General features: G+C 37.2%; 2 protein-coding genes and 1 long non-coding RNA gene across 3 annotated transcripts in view; 2 read left to right on the top strand and 1 right to left on the bottom strand.

The window, feature by feature from the left end:
* LOC135082631 (uridine 5'-monophosphate synthase-like) overlaps window positions 1-23,865 on the bottom strand; it is a 201,616-nt gene that overhangs the window by 152,244 nt on the left and 25,507 nt on the right. The window lies entirely within an intron of this gene.
* On the top strand, window positions 24-4,921 carry LOC135082967 (uncharacterized). Its single transcript, XR_010259537.1, has 6 exons — window positions 24-766; window positions 1,001-1,245; window positions 1,474-1,527; window positions 1,938-2,090; window positions 2,562-2,648; window positions 2,767-4,921. It is a non-coding gene; the product is annotated as an uncharacterized LOC135082967 (long non-coding RNA).
* Window positions 6,431-11,061, top strand: LOC135082630 (mitochondrial S-adenosylmethionine carrier protein-like). Its single transcript, XM_063977416.1, has 7 exons — window positions 6,431-6,719; window positions 6,994-7,114; window positions 7,671-7,816; window positions 8,124-8,222; window positions 9,073-9,228; window positions 9,990-10,164; window positions 10,791-11,061. The coding sequence occupies exons 1-7, from the start codon at window positions 6,663-6,665 to the stop codon at window positions 10,886-10,888; spliced, it is 852 nt and encodes a 283-aa protein (XP_063833486.1). The 5' UTR covers window positions 6,431-6,662; the 3' UTR covers window positions 10,889-11,061.

Below are 23,865 nucleotides of genomic sequence, written 5' to 3'. Positions count from 1 at the left end.
ACCTGCGGTGACCGCGGTGACCAGTGGGTAGACACTTCTCATACAAAAACTAGTCTCTATATGTAGCAATTGATATACAACCTTATCCCTTAAGCAATAAAGTGCATTTTGGATTGATTTCACTAAAGCAGGGGAACCCGCGGATCAATACCACCATACTAAAAATAATTGTTAGTGTCCTTATGTTGGTAGTATTGTTAGTTTGACAAATGAAAAAAAATGTCTGTCAATTGAGTTAGAGTTTTTAACCGGCGAATTGATTCGTGTGAAGTTATTTTCTCAGATTTGGTGCAATATTACTGTAAATAAACTTTTCTGTCGTTTACGTTGAGTTGATTAAGTTCCTCCGTATCGGGCGTGATAAAGTTTGCTGTTCAGTGTTATGTTTTTTGTGAGATAGAGACTCTTTTAAATAAGTTGTGTTTCAACTTCTACAGAAGTTTAAACTCTTATTTACTTTTCTGTTTAATGGGTATGTTATCTACTTACTTGAAATATTAGATCTATTACAAATCTATTTTTCATTAAAATCAACCCTATGTGATGAAAATGTAAATGTACTTTCAAAACTGGTAAATGCATGAACCAGGGCATTGACACTGGTTGGAGAGAAATTATAGGCTTTGTTTAATTAATACCTATTTCATTTTAGGCTTCTACTGATAATGGAGAGTAGAAACAACAAGAAGTGCGTTATTTGTAATAAGAGGCGAAGTCGTGGTGGATCACCCTTACTTTTGAGTAGGTTTCCTCTGGATTCTGACCGGTAAGTTTCTAATAACACTCATTTATTACAAGATAATTTCACTGATTGTGTAAACTTAAAGGCTGGGATTAATATTTTTAATCATACAGTAAATAACCATAACCAATTTTTAATTTCAGTATTTTGTTTCGTACTCTGTAAATGAATTGCATAACAATACTAAAAGAAATTAGTTGATGAATAAATTTCAGTTTGTTATTCTTTTTCTTTTCTAATAGGTATTTCTTATTTCAGTTGTCGAATGTGGGTTAAAAATGCTGGCATAGAAGACTTAGCATATGTACCTATTGAAAAGTTACACCAACTTAAGTTTGTTTGTGGTGGGCACTTCACTCCTGAATCCTTCAATGCCAAAGGAACTCGGCTGAAGAACTCAGCTATTCCAACACTGGAATTGAGCAATCCCATCTTGCCAGATGAAGTTTTGACAGAGTTTCCTCTTCATGTAAAAGACTCCAATAAAGAAAACCTCAAGACAGGTATGATGATGACTTCAATTATTTTTTTTAAATTTAATTTACTATCTATCAATTTTTCTGAATTATTTAGATGTCTTAATTAATTTTCTTTGGTTTCCAAAACAAACCAACCGAATGCAATTTAACAAGGTTCTTTCTTTGTAACCACAAACATGTGTTGTATCATGTATGCTTATCAATAAATAATATATAATTTCAATTATTAATTATATCTATACTTTGTTACAGTTCTTTATGATCATTCATATTGCATTCCAAAGAAGTCAAATCCAGTTGAACGAGGTATGTTTATCTAAAATTATACTAATAATATAAAAAGGAAATATTTAATTGTTTGTTTGTATTTGATCGGCTCCGTAGCTCGAAGCCAAGATAGCCTAAAGTGCGGGTTAGAACCCCACAGCTTGAATATTGTAGTAAACCCACTCGTAACACAATTTAGCTTAGAATGAGGTGTTGAGTTAGAGGGACTTTAGTAATTTGTGTAATACAAATTCTTCAAAAAAAGTACCGGACCAATTTGAAAAATTTTAGGCAATCTACATTAATTAGCCAGGTCAGCTAGTTTAATAATATTTATAAGCTAGTAATTTTTAATGTGAGCAAGACATGTACTAGACTGATTGTACCCTAAAGTTGGGTAAGAACATGACATTTTATTACCCAATTCACATTTCATTATCTGCTTTCAGTTCCCCTTACAACTACAACCAAACAACTAAATTCAACATGTTTGGGAGCTGTGGATATACCAGATTCTGGTATTTCTGCGAAAACAACTTTTGAACCTCTTCCTTCTACTTCCAATGCACCAGAACATATGACCTATAAACCCATTACTCATGGTAAGTGTACAAACTAATTATTTACCTTCTAAAATATGCCTTCCCTCAAACTAAAGAATGCCACCCTGGATGCGTTCTGCAGTCTGCAGTCAGGTCAAAATGAACTTATATGTACAACATTCTAGGTTTCTGTACATTTTATATTAATGCGATTTGACCGTGCGGATACGAACAAAGAACGCAAAGCACACGTGACTGATTGCCTTATCACGACCACTTACAGATTGTCTTGACATACCCGCAGACCGCATCCAGAATGCAGAACATTAAAACCTCTAAATGCCTTTAATTTAATATTATGTCATTGTTATTGAAGGTGGGCCCACGCTTCATATTTTATGAGAAGAGCTATCATTATCCTGTCTTTGCATTTTTTTAAAACTTGATAATGATTGATTGATTTGGAAATAATATGTTTCATAAAACAACAAAATAAATTTTAAACTAATTTGCATATTTATAATATTTCAGATGATAAAAACATTTGCCATCAAGATGCACAGGCAGAAATATTAGTCCACAGTTATAAAAGACCTAAGAAAAACATTGAAATGAAAGGTAAGATAAAACATACCTAATTTAAAAAACTAAGTAAAATTGCTGATTAATTAACCAATATTCAATTCAATTTGCTTTAATGTTGTTTTTTTTACTAATGGAAATGTTTTTATTACAGACACTTCATCAACATTTACAATTAAAGAGAAGAGGCTTTGGCGACAGTTACAAAATGCAAAAAAAACAATAAGGAATATAGCGAAGTCAAGAGTGAATTTAGACAAGTTAGATTCGGAAGTGCTGACATCGTTAGTAAAGGATGTAGTGCAGAATAACAAAAAAAAGTCACAAGGAAAAAGGTGGACTTTAGCCAACAAAATATATGCTTTGGCTATATTTAAACGGTCCCCTAAAGCATACCGCTATATGCAAAAGCTGTTTACGCTACCAAGCACTAAAACGCTCCAAAGGATTTTAAAAAATATACCAATGGAGCCTGGTATAAATAAAAATATAATTGATATGTTAGAGGCAAAAGCATCAAGTATGCCAAAGGAAAATAAATATTGCTCGTTAATATTTGACGAGATGGCGTTAAAGAAACGGATAATTTATAATGAAATTGCTGATAAAGTGGATGGCTACGTGGATTATGGAGAGGGCGAGAACATGGGACGAGAAAATAAAATTGCAGACCATGCGTTAGTGTTTATGATACAGGGTGCTAAACATAAATACAAACAATATATTGCGCACTATTTTGTGGAAGGCACAATATCAACAGCAAAACTGGCAAAAATTATATCGGACATCATCAAAAAATTAAAAGAAATCGGATTTGTGGTTCTAACAACAGTTTGTGATCAGGGATCTACAAATATAGGAGCTCTTAACATGTTAAAAAGAAACTGTGGACAAGGCATAGATAGCAACTTTTTCTCTGTAAATAATGACAAAATTTTTATAATCTATGACATCCCTCACTTGTTCAAATCATTACGAAACAATTTCTTTAAAAGTGGAAATATGTCTTTCGATGGAAAAATTGCACAATGGAGGCATTTGGTAGTTGCAGAAGAACACAACAGAAATTTTTTAAATTTTAAAAAACTGAATAGTACCATTGTAAATCCAACATTCAAAACTAAGATGAGGGTGAAGTATGCTGCGCATGCTCTGAGTAATACCGTGGCAGCTATTTTAAAAATGATGGCATGGAAAGAAGTTTCTGATTGCAATGATACAGCATTTGTGATTGAACAGTTAGATAAACTATTTGATTGTACAAATGGTCCATCATCTTTAAATGACGTAAAGAAAGGGATCCGGGAAAATGTTTCCACATCAAGTAATCACATTGAGTCTTGGACCTTTTATACTGATAAGTTAAAAACCATAAAATTTATAACAGCAGAAAACACGATACTAAAAAATGTTAAATGCGTTAAGGGATATCAAATATCTATCAAATCCTTAAACGATATTTGGGAAAAGTTAAAGAATGAAGGGTTTAAATATATGAACCTTAGACAGTTTAACCAAGACTCTCTGGAAAACTTATTTGGAATCATTAGGCAACACAGTGTAACCAATAGAAATCCCACTATCACGCACTTTACTGCAGCGCTTAAAACAAGCATGGTTACTGGGCTGAAAGTGCCTCATAGCAGAAGTGCTAATTGTGAAGCAGACAACAATAAACATATGCTGGAATATAAAGACATTTTAAAAACTAATTTAAAAACAACAGAAATAAAAATTAATGTTCAAGATTCCACAGACACTGAATTTTATCCTGTGTTGTCTATCCCGGACCCTGAAAACTTAGAACAGCCCATTGAAAATTTGTGTAGCCTTGAAAACCAACCAGTAGTATATGTAAGCGGGTATTTAGCTGCCAAACTATTACAGAACAGTTCTTGTTTAATTTGTGAAGAGTGTTTGAGCGTGAAAACTCCTGTTGACAATGATTTGTATGCATATATATCTCTTCGCGAATGGTGGCATGATAAAAAAAGTCTCGTTTATCCAACAATTCAATTATGTACCACCGTAAATGAAGCTAAACAATTTTATCATGACCATATTGCCGACCAGATATATATGGAAAATGTTGGAAAATTCATTTTCTTAATGTTGAGTACAAATTGTAATTTTAGTTGGTTTAAATGTCAACAACATAATAAAGAAATTTATGATAAGATGTTTAAAATATTAAGTTACCTTTTTCTAAGAAAAAGTTGTAAAATCATTAATGACAGCTTCATAAAAAGTGAAAACAATTTTGCTGACAAAAGTAAAAAAGCACAGCAACAAAGCATTGAAAAGTAATCTTGAGGCTGAGGTTCGATCAGCTGATAAGAAAATTAAAGATGTTTATATAAAAATCCTATTTTTTCTTAGAAAAAGTTGTGAAAATAAAAGTTTACAAAATTATCATTTCTGTACTTTGTTATAATATTCAATAATAATTCCTCATGCCTACAACTGCTATGTCATGTTCAATACTTATTGTAATATACCTATTTTATTTTGAAATAAATAATTTACGTTACAAAACTTCGTTTTACTTACACATAGTATAAAATAAAAATAGTAATCATTAAAATATTGAAGGTTCCTGTACTAGATATCGATATGCAATTACAACCCTAGCAAAGTATCGATAATCGATAAGTTATTACGAACGTCACTAATACTGTCAGAAAATAAGGCATTATGTTGGTAGCTCCGCCTGTAGTTTGTGCGGTTGGTAAAGATTTGCGGGTCGTTCTCTAAAATGCATATGTGTGCGTGAGCTCAAAAAATATCTATGGAGTGCCGTCTCTTACTCTTTTATGCTCTTTGGCGGTGACCACAGGCGGTGACCTTATCTTTAGCTTCATGATATCTGTGCCTGCGCCTAAAGTTCATTCATCTTCAAATCATCATTCGATTTCATTCATTCATCATTCATTGGATGCGTTTTGCGAAAAATAAAATCTGTACGTGCATAATAATTAAGCAAAATGGCGATCGCTATGCTGTAAGCTCTCTCACCGCCAAATAATTATGAATCTACTAATGTCCTCGCCCAAGACAGCCGAAAGTATTGCTTAAGATGCTTTTACACTGCGCGGAAATTAGCTAAGCCAAGCCAAGTCAATGTGAACACAAACCGATAGTGGAGTGAGGACTTAGAGAATCTATTATAATAATAATTCATTTAAATTCATCTATGGGTGAGGATAAAAGAATAATTTTTCAAGTTTTTCATCCTCACTCCACTGTCAGTTTGTGTTCACATTGACTTGGCTTGGCTAATTTCCCGCGCAGGGTAAAAGCAGCATTACAATATCTATTTTCGGCCAAACGCAATAGTATCATCCAGTGTTGCCAGAAGGTTACTTTTGTAACCTTTTAGGTTACTTTTGAACTGCTGTGGTTACTTTTAGGTTACACTAATGAAAAGGTTACTTTTAGGTGATTTTTCAGAAATTGTAGAATTAACTTTACAGGTTATTCAGTAAAAAATATTAATAGTGACAATTTAAAAATTATGTCATAAAGTGCATTCAAACTTGAATTTTATTATTATTTGTTAAAAAAATGAGTTTTAGCGAATGTTTTTCTATAATAAAACGCAAATCCATGAAACGTTTTTATACGACTGGGTCACTTTTCGAATTTAGATGATCAATTGTATTCAGTTTCCATCCATGAACAACCTTACACAATCATCGCTCCGCAAACACCCCCCCCCCCCCCCCCGTATGAAGGTTACTTTTGATTCAAAAAGGTTACTTTTTTTTATATTTCTGGTAATTTCTGACTAGATCCGACTGGCAACACTGGTATCATCATTCATTCATCAAATATGGCGTCATTGGGTGAATTTTATCTTGCAGAGATTTCCGCCAGTATAATTAAATTATGGTTTTTCAGTCATATTTCGTGATAAAATGTTAAGTTACGTAATTGTGAGATAACTTGAGTGATAAAAGAGGTTAGGTGTTTCTGTTCTCCTTTAATTAGTTCGCGCACAAATCATAGGTTAGGTTATTAGCAATTACTTAAATTTAGTTATTATTTACAATGGAATCACCTGTAAAGCCTCAAAATGTTAATCGCCCATTCATGGCCCCTTTACTGGTGAGTTTTCTAAAGTATTCTCTCATAACATTGCACAAATCCGTTACATTTTCAATTACCTAGCTGTACCTACCTACATAATTAAACGAGTATTTGTTGATAGTGATTCAATTCAATTCGCTCTATTTCACAAGCAATAAAGTATACGCTGCAAGTCGCGCCGAAAGAGTATAGCTCTTAGAATATTGAAAGTTAAAAAAGTAACCTAACCTACCTAGTTAAATCTATCCGAATCTTGTAGCGTGTGAATTACATTGATCTTTGTTTGTTTCAGGCCGGTGCTCTTGCCGGTATTTCTGTGGACGTCACGTTGTACCCGCTGGACACCTTAAAGACTCGTCTGCAGAGCGAGCAAGGTTTCCACAAGGCCGGCGGCTTCAGAGGGGTGTACCGAGGTAAGAGCAGGTAAATTACTTAGCTTATAACAATTATCAACTTTCTTTTATTTATTTAGGAGGACCAGGGTTTTACATTGTGTAATAATAACAAGTATATACCACACCACACCCTACAAGAATTTGTCTAAATCTACTATACAAAAAATAAGTCGGGTTTTCCTCCCTGACGCTATAACTCCAGAACGCACTAACCGATTTCCATGGTTTTGCATTCCTAGGAAAGGTCTCGGGCTCCGTGAGGTTTATAGCAAAGAAAATTCAGGAAAAATTTAAAGGGGATGAAACGGGATCCACGCGTACGAAGTCGCGGGCGGCCGCTAGTTACCTAATAGATTGCATAATTACCTAGTCCTAAATTATACAAGTTTTCTAGTGATGTCTGACGACTTATGGTCCTATGTCCCCTAGTTGGGGCAGATGACGTCCACAACAGTCCTCCATCGCGTTCGGCCTTGAGCTTCGCCTTTGATCTCGCTCCAGGTCTTGCCGATTTTCTTCGCCTCGTCTGCTACAGTGATATCTGCATTTAATCAAATCTTTTCATCTACCCTAGGCTTGCTGACAGTGGCATCGACCTCCATCCCCACAGCGTCCTTGTTCTTTGTTTCATATGAGACAACTAAGAAGTTATTGCAGCCTCACGTTGATAAGCAGTATGCGCCGTTAGTCCACATGGTGGCAGCCAGTGTCGGGGAAGTGGTATGTTGATTTTTAATTAATTTTTATCATAAGGGTGAATAAAACCAGTTTATAGTGTCTTTAGTTACCTTCGAATTGAAATAAATGGCGATAGCACCCTGTTGGTACAGTCGGCGTCAAATAGTTCGTAACACCCAAAGTAGCCAAAAGTTCGCAACATGTCTTTGTTAAGATTGGATTTTATGGTTGTTTTGTCAACTTTTTGGCCGCTTTGGGTGTTACAAACTATTTGACTCTGACTGCATGTCATTTTTTTTAATTTGTTACTTTTTTCATTTTTTATGATTTATTTTTCTTTTTGTTACAGTTGGCCTGTGTAATCAGAGTTCCTACTGAGATAGCAAAGCAAAGGAAGCAAACTTATATTGGCAGCCAGACAAGGAGTAGTATAAGGATATTATTAGAGGCAAGTTTTTTTTTCTAAATGTCCATTACAATCCAATCTATTCTTCTATTCTTTTCTATATATGAAAGAAAGTCGTGTTAGTTACTCCACTTATAACTCAAGAACGGCTGAACCGATTTAGCTGAAAATTGTCAGGGAGGTAGTTTAGAGCCAGGAGAAGGACATAGGATACTTTTTATCCCGTTCGAAATAAAAAAAGTCTGCTTATTTATTGCCATTAAGGCGGAACAAAGTTCGCCGGGTCAGCTAGTAGTACATAATTTCGTTACATCTAGTGCTCAAGTCAGTCAATGCCTGAGGTATGGCAGCGGCACGGGAGGGGTGATTTTGACAATTATTATGACGTGACAGAGCATAATAAATCTGGGGTTCTAGTCAAAATGCACTTTAAAATCGCAAACCAGTCGAAAAGTGGTCGAAAAGCCCCTTTTTTGTATGGAGTTTTGACGGATTCGATTTTCGATTCGATCAAAAAGTGCGTTTTGTCTAAGGGGGCTGAATTCTCGTTGACATTTGACGTAAAAAATCACCCATGACATTCACACTCACACTCAGGCATTACATGAGTTAAGCGCTACAACTATAGAAGTGTTCATAAAGCTGTTCCTGAGGAAGATAAACCACAAATCGCGCACAATGGCCCAATCATAAGGCTAAGTGCGGTATTCGATTGCCCTGACAACTAACTAACAACTAAAGCTGAGGTGGAATTGTGTAAAGCAATCGTAATAATTTGACAGTTCATAACGTACGATAAAGTCAGATAAACAAAGCGTTTGACAGAATAATTGTACGTTATGAACTGTGATAACGATTGCTTCACACAATTCCATCTCTGTTCCTACACCAGGCTTACAAATCAGAGGGCCTGCGGCGAGGCGTGTACCGCGGCTTTTTCTCCACTGTGGCCCGGGACCTGCCCTTCAGCTTCATCGAGCTGCCCGTCTGGGAGTTCCTGAAGACCCTCGTCTCGCACCGCAACGATGGACAGATCACCAGCTTCCAGGTAATTATGTTGTAATGTAACACTTTTATAGAGATGTTGTCTTGTATATTCCTATCAAGGTTCAATTAAACCGTAAATAGTAATTAGGAGATTTGATATCTACTTTCAAAAATTTTATATAATGTTTTTCAAGAAGCTTTTTTAATTAATTCTAGTTACATATTATAATAATCTTTTCATAAAAATATACGTGCGGATAAAAAAATCCGTGCGATATACGGAACATTAGCAAAATCGTAGTTTCCAAACCAAAACCTGTTTTAATGAAAATTACGTTTTTTTCCGTGTTTCATCTGAAATCAGTCTCACCACTATGCTAGATGATTTATAATATAGGTACATAAACAATTATTTCAAATATAACTTTCTTGCGGGCTGTATTACTTTAGACCAGGGGTTCCCAAACTGCGTCGCAATGCTCCCCAGGGCATCGCAAAAAATGCTAAACCCCAAGGGCGTTGCAGTATAAAAAGTTCAGGAAGCCCTGCTGTAGGCCATATTGCTATCTTATTTTTTTTTATTCACATGCGATCAGTCAGAAGACAGCAGATTTTTTCTGTGATTGTAAGAGATGGGATCGCCATGATTAATTCTGGCTCTCCATGTCCAGTAGGCCTAAGATGCGCGCCGTGATAACTTTTATCGACGTCAAAATGTATGGGCAAAATCGATAAAATGGCGTGATAACCGCTTATCGCGGCGCGCATCTTAGGCCTACAGAATGCACTGTGCTATCGTATTAAACTCCTGTTTCCCTGCAGAGCGCGGTGTGTGGTTCTATCGCAGGCGGGTTCGCTGGAGTCGTGACGACGCCATTAGACTTGGCGAAGACACGCATCATGCTAGCTGAAGACTATGCCGTCACCAGGAAATTGAGGATACGACCGGTGCTCTCCAGTATTTACTCGGAGTCAGGAGTGAGAGGATTGTTTGCAGGTAAGGGGGCGTCCATTAATTACGTGAGACTTAGGGGGTAGGGTGTCCAAAAAAACCTCACTTAATCTCACGTGGGGGAGAGGGGGGTGTCGAGAAATATCAAGTAATTTTTTTCAACAACACACAGAATAAATCCTCCGTCTGCATTTGTGAACACAGGCCCAGTTTTTAGATCCGCAGTTTGCTACCAATGCTCAAATATTAACAAAAAGTAAAAAACTTGGGAGGGGGTCCGGCAAAATCTCATGAAATTCTCACCAAGGGGGGCGGGGGGGTTAAAAAAGAGCCAAAATTGTCTCACGTAATTAATGGACGCCCCCTAAGTCATAGATGCACTTGCACACCTATACTAACACACGCATGGGTATTCCACATAATACGTATTTATTCACTTATTAGCGGCTGCCTGCGACTTCGTACGCGTGGACCCCATTTTACTCCCTTAGTGGTTGAATTTTGCAAATCTCGCCGTAAAAACCATCCTTGGACTTCAACGAACATTAAAAAAAGAATTAGTAAAATTGGTTCAGACGTTGTTGAGTTCTTACCAACACATGTTGCGAACTTTTTGACTATATTTTGACGCTGACTGTACATATCATCATTAATTCGTAATTTGTCTTCAGGTGCCACTCCTCGTCTTACCGGCTTCATGCTAGGCGGTTTCGTGTTCTTCGGAGTGTATGATGACGTCAAAACCTTCGTCGAGAACTGGGCCAGCTAGCATTTGTTCGATGCCCGGACGCGTCAATATGCCTTTGAAGCCACGATAGCCGAACGGTGAAGGGGTCGGACTGGCCGACTCGTGATCCGGGGAACGCGGGTTCGGTCCCTGCCGCCGCTCGACTAGTTTGGTGAGCTCACTCGTGATACAAGCATATTTAGCTTAGTACGAGGGGCTAACGGGAGTTACAAAATATACGGGACTCTTCCCACCTCTCGTTCCCACCGCTGTAGCTCCTGTGTAGCCAGGATCTACAGCTACCGCCAATAAAAACCCAACCAGTGAAGGCCAAGTTTGTCCTGGGAGAAAGTTGAAGTACAAGTCTGTTATCTTTATACCTCTTGCCCTTGTGAGTTTTGTGTCAATAACTCGTGTGTTAAACGAAAAGCTTGGATTCTGTGTCGTTTTTTTAATATATGAATGAATTGTTAATAATGTTAAGAGGTTGTGAACCTTTTGTTGTATGTTTGTATTTACATAAGTTGAGTTATTTAGTGTTATTATTTAGTTACTTGTTATAGTAATACATAATTATATTACTTGTTATGTATAATAATAGTGTTAATATTTTGACTGAGTAGTCAGGCCAATCTAGTCTAGATATCGAATAAATTGTTGAGTACAATGTTTATTATATTACAATTGTATCTTTATTTGTTTACATACATTATGTATTTAAGTTAATTCCAATATCTATTCAATTTCAGGTTCTACAGCTTGTCTGTGAAACAGTCAAAGATGTTGGCATTAGTTTTGAATTTTAAAACGAGTCAAATATGTGACTCTAAATTGTTTATCATCATCATTTTAGCCACAGGACGTCCACTGAACATAGGCCTCCATTGATTTTCAGATTGTCTGTTTGGAAAATTGTCATCGTAAAAATAAAATTCTGGGAATGATCCCCATGGTTTCAGTGAGATATCGTTAGGGGTTTGACGCAGACCTTCCGTCACGTTTCGTCACTAATTCAAAAATGACATTCCTAATCGCATTCCGTGCCATTCGCATTTCAACGTGTCAATTTCGGTAGCATTCGCATTCAGTCCCATTTGCATTTTCCAAAAAAAGAGTTTAAAATTTTGCATAAAATCGTATTGTACAAGAATGGTACTTATGACAAAAATGTTTCTAGGCAAATCGTATCAAAAGTTGTTAGGGGACACGATTTAAAATTGTGTTAAAAAAGCTGTATCATTTTTTTTTAATAAACTCGACATACAATGTATTATCGTACAGTACAAGTATCAGTACAGTATAAAACGATTCTAGACAAATAGTAACGAAATATTGTATAGGATTTAAAATAGTGTGTATAATTTTCGTTGAAATTAATAGTGTTTTGGTCAGTTGACTTTCCTACAAGTGTCGTGAAATGTTGGTACTTTCCATATAATGTATGGCAGTGTTGTTTTCACAGTTTATAAAAAGCATTTCTTTACGTGGTGTCATTCCATATTGTTGAAAATTTTTTGTTGTATAAAATTTACAACTATTGTCATCTTAATGAAATAAATCAAAATCAAAAATATTTATTCAGTTTAGACCACAAGTGGCACTTATGAACGTCAAAATGTTATTTACATAAAAAAAGAAAAGGTAGCCCTTATGGGGCACTTTACATGTCTCCTTATCTTTTGGGCCCTACCAGCGCTTCGAGACAAACATAATAATATGGCAAAATGTCTTGTTGTATAGAATTTACAACTATGGCATAAAGTATGAATTAAATGTTACGTCGTATAGTAATAATAATGTATAGTTGTATAGAGTTTACAACTATGGCATAAATTATGAATGAAATATTTAGTTGTATAGAATTTACAACTATGGCATAAAATATTAAATAAATTGTATTGTTGTATAGGATTGACAACTACATAATTATGGCATAAATATGAATTAAATGTTTTGTTGTGTACAATTTACTACAGATGAATTCGTTACCCGTTGGTGGTTTTTCTCTTCTGTTTATTACTTTTTACCACATAATTTAAAGTTAAAAAGACGTCAGACTGCTTCGTTGTTGATGGTTCAAGTCGCTTGATTATTTACTCGTTGTATTCATTGTATTACTTTTTGGGTAAAAAGTTTGAGTTCTGAAAAAGGAAAAGTTTTGAGGATTTGTAGTAGTTGTGGAATACAAGGTTTAAATTGTGATGTCTGGGTGTTGGAAATTTATTTTGTATAACTAAAATTGGACATTTTACCTTTATCTTTAACTACCAACCGGCCAATCTGAAAATCATTGAAGAGAGGCATATGTTCAGCAGTGGACGTTCTATGTTCAGCAGTGGACGTTCTATGTTCAGCAGTGGACGTTCTGTGTTCAGCAGTGAACGTTCTGTGTTCAGCAGTGGACGTTCTGTGAACTTCGGTGGTTGAAATGATGAGGATCTAATTATTTACCGTATCGTCTCGATGCCACATTGTAATGAAGAGTTAACTGCAGATTTTAGAATACTTACTCTTGAAGTGCAAGAACTAGCATTCAAAGACTGGCCATGAAAAATGACCTTTCATCAATTTACATAAACGCGTTCTGCAGGTGAACGCGTACCATGCTTGTGTGGGTGAGATATGACATGTTCTGTTCACATATCATAAATTGTTGAAGCATACGTTGTTCTTCGACTGTAGAGTTAAACATGCTAAGTACTAAGTTACTTAGCGTTAAGACTGTATTCTGAAGAGCCGATTTTACATGAGATTCTTCAATGTTTTCTATATTGGAGTGGTGAAGTTTATCAACTGGCTGGTTTGGCTGCTGTTTGTTCACTGATGCTGTCTGACTCCGTATCAGACTCGTCAACTTCTATAATTTTATCGATTTCAGCGTCCATCTTCAGTCAATTTTACAATGTTGCCGCTTTCTGCCCTACATGATTACTGGCTACTCGACATTTTATAAGACTCCACAAAAAAACAATGGCTATTAAAAAAGATAAAATTACTTAGCTTAAGATTTCCGAGTAGTTCAAATTCAAACTCATCAATGCCATAGTTGGGTGGCATGAAATCACCAGGGTTAAGTAGAACTGAAAAACCTGGATCGTGTGGTGGTTGTGAGCTTGTGATCCAATATGTAATATGCATATCGGTTTTAGAACACCTTGCTTATTTACAGTGACAGTGTGGTAAGGCGAGTTATCCATGACAGTTAAAACTTTAGACTGTAAATTAGGTATCCATTTCTCACGTAGCTATTTCATAAAATTAGTCCTGTTCATGTCGCCATGGAAATCTTCTGATTTCGTCTGCGATTTAAATATTAATTGCGCGTTTTGTATTGAACCCATTTCACCACCTGCACGGACAATTATCCAGCGGGCTGAAGCCAAGTACCAAGAATCACTGGTTAAAACTCCTTCCTCCTCACCAGTTCGATAACATTTTTTAACAGAATACGAAGCGTGAATATTTGTTTCATCGAAAAATTCGACAGGTTGGCATTCAGTACGATTTTGTCTCAAAACATCTGCCTCCAAGCTACAATTTCATGACCGTCCATCAGTACTTTTCGTTTAGAGCAAAATTTTTGAGATACACCTGAAATGTAAAGAAAAACATCGAGGTTATGCTGTATTGGATTAGTAGCTGTAGTTTTCCAATATCTTGGCTATCGCTGCCAAGCCTTCCAGCTTGGTGTCCTCCGCTGACCGCAAGTAATGGTGGGGGCTGCAAACTCCTCTGCCTCTCACGCAATCGATATTCAATTTAAATATACGCATTATCGGCTTCAGTCAGACTTCTTAAACTGCTGAAGTAATGTAACCTCGTAGTCACTGCACATTATGAAGATATTCATTTAGAAGTGCGAGGGACCGATGGTGCCTCGATGAACATCCAAATGAGCATTTTGGTTTAAGAGTAGGAAAAAGAGGTCGGAGCTATTGATAAGGGACGAAAGCTAGTTAATCAAAAATGATTAAAAAAAATATGTAACATTATCTACAATCAATTCAGGGGAACAGTTGGATTCGATTCGAGAGTCAAGGAGCAAGAGAGTAGGTATTATAGTGACACTTTATACAATTTTTTTCGCCGACCGCAAAACGGCGGCATGGAGCGCCGCAGGTGCAGCAAATTTTCATTATAGCTGTCACAGTATTAGTGTGGTTAGTAGATAATTGTCTTGCACTGTCAAAACGGTCATAGGTATTTGAAAAATTTGCACTATAAACACAATACAATACACAGATTTTAACGTTATTTCACTTATAATTACATAAAACAGTAACAGTGATGAGTTTAGAGACCTTTTTTGATATTTAATTAAATAAAAACCAGTAAATAAATTGGGATTAAGTTCAAATCAGCTGTTAGCGGTAGTGTTGCCACAGGAAAAATCCACGAGCCATTTGTGGCCCCCACAGTTAGTGCTGTCAATAAATCTGATCATTGGTAAATCATGGTCCTTCCACAGTATAAAGAAAATTGTAATTGCCTCCGTATTTGACGATAATCTGTCGGTCTCGAATATCTTTTCTGAAATTGTTTGATGAGAGCTACGCTTCGTATGATTACGTTCAGGCTGGTCTTTCGGAGATGGCACTCAGAATCTAATATAGACCAAGCTGTTGCCCAGTGCTGGGCCTAGATACGCTCCTACTGTCCTTGCTCTACTGACCACTCTAATAGCTTCACTGCCTCTCACGCAATCAATATTCAATTTAAATATACGTATTTTCGGCTTCAGTCAGACATTTTAAACTGCTGAAGTAATGTAACCTCGTAGTCACTGCAAATTATGGAGATTATCCGCGTGGTAATTGAGGGAATGGTCCTTCTATGAACATCCAAATGAGCATTTTGGTTTAAGACTATGAAAAAGAGGTCGGAGCTTGATAAAGGAGGAAAGTTAGTTAATGAAAAATGATTTAAAAAATTAGTGTAACAATATTTACAATAAATTCAGGGGAAACAGTTGGTATACGATTCGAGTGTCAAGGAGCAAGGGAGTGTTAACTTTACACACTTGTTATTCGCCGGCCACGAACGGCGGCATGGGGCGCCAGTAACGGGGGTGCAGCAAACAGTGTTCATTATGGCCGCCACAGTAGTAAATATAATAAATAATAGCTTTAATAAATGTGTGGTCAATAGAAGCTAACTCGTTGTAATTGTCTGATCATTGGAAACTTATGGCCATTCCACATTATGAAGATGTTCAGTTAGTACCTCTGTATTTGACGATAATCAACCTCTAATTTATTTTATGCCAATGTCAAGAGCCAATGTATAATATTCACGACGGCAGCGCCATCTCTTCTCCTAAATTAATGTCCACGAGGCAATTGTGGCCCCGTCAGTTAGTGCTGTCAATAAAAGTTTATCTGATCATTAGTAAATCATGGTCCTTCCACATTTTATGAAGAAAATTGTAATTGCCTCCGTATTTGACGATAATAATCTGTCTGTCTCGAATATCTTTTCTGAAATTGTTTGATGAGAGCTACGCGTCGTATGATTACGTTCAGGCTGGTCTTTCGGAGATGGCACTCAGAATCTAATATAGACCAAGCTGTTGCCCAGTGCTGGGCCTCTACTGACCACTCTAATAGCTTCATTGCCTCTCACGCAATCAATATTCAATTTAAATATACGTATTTTCGGCTTCAGTCAGACTTTTTAAACTGCTGAAGTAATGTAACCTCGTAGTCACTGCAAATTATGGAGATTATCCGCGTGGTGATTGAGGGAATGGTCCCTCTATGAACATCCAAATGAGCATTTTGGTTTAAGAGTATGAAAAAGAGGTCGGAGCTTGATAAAGGAGGAAAGTTAGTTAATGAAAAATAATTAAAAAATTAGTGTAACAATATTTACAATAAATTCAGGGGAAACAGTTGGTATACGATTCGAGTGTCAAGGAGCAAGGGAGTGTTAACTTTACACACTTGTTATTCGCCGGCCACAAACGGCGGCATGGGGCGCCAGCAACGGGGGTGCAGCAAACAGTGTTCATTATGGCCGCCACAGTAGTAAATATAATAAATAATAGCTTTAATAAATGTGTGGTCAATAGAAGCTAACTCGTTGTAATTGTCTGATCATTGGAAACTTATGGCCGTTCCACATTATGAAGATGTTCAGTATGTGCTTCTGTATTTGACGACAGTCAACCTCTAATTTCTCTGTTGTCAATGTCGAGAGGCAATGTTTATGTGACGGCAGCGCCATCTCTTCTTCTAATGTCCATGATGATGGGCCTAGCTACGCGCCTACTGTCCTTGCTCTACTGACCACTCTAATAGCTTCACTGCCTCTCACGCAATCAATATTCAATTTAATATACGTATTTTCGGCTTCAGTCAGACTTTTTAAACTGCTGAAGTAATGTAAACTCGTAGTCACTGCAAATTATGGAGATTATCCGCGTGGTGATTGAGGGAATGGTCCCTCTATGAACATCCAAATGAGCATTTTGGTTTAAGAGTATGAAAAAGAGGTCGGAGCCATTGATAAAGGAGGAAAGTTAGTTAATGAAAAATGATTAAAAAAATTAATGTAACAATATTTACAATAAATTCAGGGGAAACAGTTGGTATAAGATTCGAGTGTCAAGGAGCAAGGGAGTGTTAACTTTACACACTTGTTATTCGCCGGCCACGAACGGCGGCATGGGGCGCCAGCAACGGGGGTGCAGCAAACAGTGTTCATTATGGCCGCCACAGTAGTAGTGTGCTCAATAGAAGCTAACTCGTTATAATTGTCTGATCATTGGAAACTTATGGCCGTTCCACATTATGAAGATGTTCAGTATGTGCCTCTGTATTTGACGATAGTCTACCTCTAATTTCTTTGTTGCCAATGTCAAGAGGCAATGTTTGTGTGACGGCAGCGCCATCTCTTCTTTTAATGTCTATGATGATGGGCCTAACTACGCTCCTACTGTCCTTGCTCTACTGACCACTCTAATAGCTTCACTGCCTCTCACGCAATCAATATTCAATTTAATATACGTATTTTCGGCTTCAGTCAGACTTCTTAAACTGCCGAAGTAATGTAACCTCGTAGTCACTGCAAATTATGGAGATTATCCGCGTGGTGATTGAGGGAATGGTCCCTCTATGAACATCCAAATGAGCATTTTGGTTTAAGAGTATGAAAAAGAGGTCGGAGCTTGATAAAGGAGGAAAGTTAGTTAATGAAAAATGATTTAAAAAATTAATGTAACAATATTTACAATAAATTCAGGGGAAACAGTTGGTATACGATTCGAGTGTCAAGGAGCAAGGGAGTGTTAACTTTACACACTTGTTATTCGCCGGCCACAAACGGCGGCATGGGGCGCCAGCAACGGGGGTGCAGCAAACAGTGTTCATTATGGCCGCCACAGTAGTAAATATAATAAATAATAGCTTTAATAAATGTGTGGTCAATAGAAGCTAACTCGTTGTAATTGTCTGATCATTGGAAACTTATGGCCATTCCACATTATGAAGATGTTCAGTATGTGCTTCTGTATGTGACGGCAGCGCCATCTCTTCTTCTAATGTCCATGATGATGGGCCTAACTACGCTCCTACTGTCCTTGCTCTACTGACCACTCTAATAGCTTCACTGCCTCTCACGCAATCAATATTCAATTTAATATACGTATTTTCGGCTTCAGTCAGACTTCTTAAACTGCTGAAGTAATGTAACCTCGTAGTCACTGCAAATTATGAAGATATTCTACACATAATATATCTTTTCTGAAATTGTTGGATGAGAGCTACGTATGATTAGGTTCAGGCTGGTCTTCCGGAGATGGCACTCAGAATATAATACTGACCAAGCTTTTGCCCAGTGCTGGGCAAAAGCTTGGTCAGTATTATATTCTGAGTATACACTCCCTGCTCTACTGACCACGCAAAAACTCCACTGCCTCTCACGCAATCAATATTCAACTAAAAATATACGCATTTTCGGCTTCAGTCAGACTTCTTAAACTGCTGAAGTAACGTAACCTCGTAGTCGCTACAAATTATGAAGATATTCGGTGAATAGTGTGAGGGACCAATGGTCCTTGTCAGCACATTGCGATTAGCAGCAGATGTTCTTGATGTGATATTGCGGCTCGCTTGGTCTTCCGGATATGGCGCTCAGACTCTAATGCAATCATAAAATATCTTTTCCTTGCACCTTGGCTGTGGTGCGTGCATTGCAGAATCCTTGATGGGGTTATACTTTTCAAAAAGTACCCTTTCAACGTTTCGCATAACTTGAGATTAGCATTAAGATTTTATGCCAAATCTAGCTGTCTTACTACGGATACACTTCACGCAACTAAGTCTTCCTTTCCATAAAAGAAGTGATTGTGAGTGACAAAAAAGAAGCTTACCTACTTCATTGGAGTGTACAATTCCTGAAACTTATTGTTAAATATGAAAAGACTACTTGTAAGATGTGAAAATGGGTACCTTCAAAACCATGCGGTTTGTAAGTCGTTTACCCTGAACGTTATTTTCTTTTTCTGGGATTCAACGTGGCTCGCACAGTCTCAGGCTACAAGCGGCGTGAGAAAGAATCGCATCGTAAAATTATTATTGTGTGAGTAAGAAGCGTGCTTCTTTAAATTTGTAGATAGGAAGACGAGGGTCACCACGGAAACTGACAGGTCACTGCCAAGGAATAAGTTAGACGGTTAGACCTCCGTGACCCGTTAAAATTAGCTAAGACATTTGTCGGCTTTATCCTGGCGAAAGTCCGGCGTTCTGCTCTAACGTGGTAAAACATTTTATAACCGATCCGGTCTCAGAGGGAACCGTGCCGGATTTGCCACAGCGCGATGGTGATGCCCCTGACGGTTCGCTTAGCGAAGGACAGAAGGAAGCAGTCTACGAATGCACTTACTTTAAATTTTAGTGCAGCCTCCTTTGCGAAGGTGTCTGCCCTTTCATTTCCGGGTAGTCCAGCATGCGCCTTAATCCACATGAATCGTGTGCTAAGTCCTCTCTTCTCGAGCTCCGCGATATTTTTTCTTGATCTCCGCTGCTATTGGGTTGAGAGCAGCGGTATTCCTCAGTGTCTTTAAATTATATTGTTTTATCCAGCTGTATGAAGAAGACACATTTTTGGGCATTTAAAATTTCATGGTTTTTAAAACTCTTAAACTTTCGTGCCACAGTTTGTGATGAGGTGACATGGGAGTTATATATGATATTTGGCCAAGTTTTTACAATTTTCTATTGTTTTATCCAGTTGGATAAAGAAGACACTACACCTTTATTTCAAAGGACAATGTTCGTTCTCCATACATTGTTCGCCGTTAGATCAACAGTGCCGAAAAAATACTTTCTAGGTTCTAAATGACACAAATCTTTATGTAAGAACAATTATACCTGGCGGACCAATTCTATAAACTTATTGATAGCAATATTGTTATCATAACCTCTTACTTACTAGTATTGTATTATATTATTTTATGCACATCGATTTGGGAGATGTTCTGTATTGTAGTTGTCGCAGCCAAATTGTATTATAATATTGGACGGGTTTTGGAAATAGCTCGGCGTTCCACTTTTATGATTTATTATTACTTACATTTTGCACGTAAATAAATAACATGAATCCTATGTTTACTTTCCACTCTTGACATTTAACACGTGACTTACCAAACTAACTATCTCCATGGTTACCGTCTTAGTCTATGCATGACTAGGGATTGAACAACTTTTAATTGAATATTATTAACAATTCTCGATAATTATTATCGATTGAAAAATATTCGGTATTTGAATCGAAAGATATATTCAATTTTATCAATATCAAAATATTCAATTTTAATAATAAAATAAATATTATTTACTACTACCTATGAAATGTTCTGAACATTGCCTGGAGCGCTCCCCCAATCCTGGGTTTTCCCTTTCCAAGCTGAGAGGACATCATTTTGGTTCTATCGATACATTATAAAGGTACTTAATATTTGAAATGTATTACCAATTATTGTTATAAGCATTTTGAGCGAATAAAACTTTCAATTCTATTAGAACTTTAGACATTTCTCTCACTTTAAGCGGCATTGGATTTTTCATCGGATTTTGAAACTGTTACAGATATATTAAAGATGATCCCATATTGTTGTCATTGTCTATATCAGTGTTATGATCACAATTCTTTTTATTTTATTCATAACCTTCGACCAGTTGGACACATTAGATAGCTTCTTGTAGTATCGTGCAATATATTTTTAACTTTTAATTAAAATCTAGTCATACTGTAGCAATATGGACGATTTATTTTATTTACAAGATCGGTATCTTATTGTCTATGATGACCGCAGTCAACATCACTATTACATGGATTCCTAACAATGAAGTACGGCATTGCCTTGTGCCGATTTTACATAGATTTTATCGACACAAATTATGGAACTTCATAGGATATGGAGCAGGCCACGCCCTAAAATGTCCGGATGTCGTCATAGTATTATGGAATACATATAAAAGACTTTTATTATTTCATTTTCTAATCCTCAAGTGTCCGTTACAATCTAATTAATATTTAAGTATTCAAAAAGTAAGAGATTAATTTTGATACTTTACTGCTGTGCCCAGGAATCTAAGGCGGTTTCTGACAATGTCCTTTGATTGTTTTTAAAACTCTTAAACTTTCGTGCCACAACTTGTGATGAGGATGTGGGAGTTACAGCTGCCCAAAAATTTTTGCAGTTATATTGCTGTAACTGCCATTCACACAATATGTCGTCCTAGAGCATTAAAAGGTCTGCTGCAGTAGCTGTAGAATCTTTTTCAATTACTCCAAGTTCTGGAAACGAGAAACATACTTATGAATACTAGCTAGGTGATTTGTGGCTATTACGGCTCTATTTTGTTATGCGCTCTTTTCCATGTAATGTAATCAGGTAATGTAATTCAAGAACCTGAATTGATTAAATTATATCTGATTCCCTTCATTAAATGTGGTGGCTCAAATGGGGAAAAAATCTGTCCTTTAAGCATCTTGATAGCCTATATCTGACGTACTCGTGGTTTTTGTTGTGATGCCCCTGCTTCTACATTTAATTGTTACTTTGTGTCTCTTGCATTCTTCAGAAAACCGTCAAATTAACCTTAATTTAATGTTATGGTTCTAGTTGAGTGGAGTTGGAGTTTTTTCTATTTGCCTAAGATGAACTTCTGGTCACCTACAGTTCCAGAAAGTTTTGGTTTACTCCAATAACATGTTGATGTAGTTGAAGGTTCATCAGACCGTTTTATAACCCAAATAGCAAAACAGATAGCATGTTTGCATCCTCCTACAGAGCTGCACAGTTGTTGCATTCTACCATGACTATATTTTCGACAGATTCATCGATTACAGCTGAAATTTGGTACAAGTTAACTTTTACTTTATGTTCTGGTGTTACCCTGCATTTAACAATGCATAGTTTCCTTCTTTCTTAACTTCTACGTCTTACGTACGGCTGTGTCAACATAATTATGCTTCCCGTGATGCTAGTAATGCATTTTCGTGCAAGTATTGCAATAGCATTAAACAGTCAACTTTCGGCAAGTTCCTGCTATCGGCAACTAGAAATCCTTCCGAAACGCATTGTGATTTAGTTCAGATGCGACTGAAGTTCCTACCTTGATTAATTATATTTGTATGCGATTGTATGTTTACTATAAGAAGCTAAATCTTGAGATCATTCCAAATTTCTAAAGGGTTCTCATTTAATCTGCCTACTGGGCTAGGTAAGTAAATAGTTTAAGCCATAAATAAAAATATTGTTTGATAAAGTTCATTCTTTTATTTATAGAGCTTTTAAAAGAGTTCTTGTTTAATGAATTCATTTAAACACTTCAACTCGTATAAAACTCCTAAAAATTTATCTAACTCCTGCGCTCGTGGAGACGCCAGCCCTGTGCTCGTTGATACGTAATTCGTTACGTATAAACGTAACAAGCAGGCATAGACGCAGAGATGGTCATCGCTGTCTACACGGAGCCTTCAGTTGGAGAGGTCCCAACTTTCAAGATGGCCGAGGCGTCGAGATTTCGAGAACTGATATCGCCTGTTACGTACACGCACACTCCGGTCCTAGGCACAAAGGTGATGTGTTTGCAGAAGACGATCCAATTTCAGGATTTTTAAATAATTAGGATTAGTGTAATCTTCAATTACGTTGAGGTTTTATATTAAAAAATAGAAAAATAGCGAACGGCGCGCTCGAGAGAGAGTAGGTGACAAAGATGGCCGGAGACGCGCTAGTGTCGTACGCACTTCCTCTTTGGAGGCCAATAGTGTTGCGTGGTTGGTGAAACATAGCGATGCGCGAACACGTCTCGGTCAAGAAGAGCAAGGCCGGCTTTGCTGTCTCGAGGTGGTAGTGAATAGCATTAAAGTTGTAGTGTAAGCTCCTGGTGTTGCATAAGGCCACGGCCAGGGTGGGTGCCATGGTAGATTTGCTCTTGCCCCAGGCATTATTAAGCGCGAATTTGCCCTCCCCAGAATACGAAGGGCGGCCTGGGCATCCATAGTCAGGTGAGCATTGATGTCCAGAGAGGGATTCTCCAACGCTGTAACGCAGCAGTTAGTAAAATAGTTTTCAACTGCGCCATCATTCCTGAGAGGGGAAGAGGGTTGGGTCGCCGGCGAAACACACTCACTCACTCACTCGGCGATACACAAGGGTTGCTTCACACCGGTTTTCTGTAAGGCCGTGGTATCATTCCTGTCGAACCGGTTCGTATGTGCCGAAGCATGATTCTCCCACGTCAAAACACAACGTCACGAAAAGTCCTGAAACACATGGCACGTGGTTGTTATTTTTGTTGGTCCCGTACCCCAAGATTTCACTGAAAAAATTCTTGAGTGGTCTGTAGGGTTAGTGGACGTCGGGAGGCACAGAGAGCTGTTACAATTGAGTGTTTCTGCCAATCAAGTTTTCTTATTTGCACTCAAAGTCAAAGTCAAAATTTCTTTATTTGTATAGACTATTAAGACCAGCAGTGGACGTCATTTGGCTGAAACGAACGATAGAC

The sequence above is a fragment of the Ostrinia nubilalis genome, chromosome 22 (assembly GCF_963855985.1).
Source record: "Ostrinia nubilalis chromosome 22, ilOstNubi1.1, whole genome shotgun sequence".
NCBI lineage: Eukaryota > Metazoa > Arthropoda > Insecta > Lepidoptera > Crambidae > Ostrinia > Ostrinia nubilalis.
The sequence above is the reverse complement of the archived record's forward strand: the minus strand, read 5'-3'. Positions and strand labels throughout refer to the sequence as shown.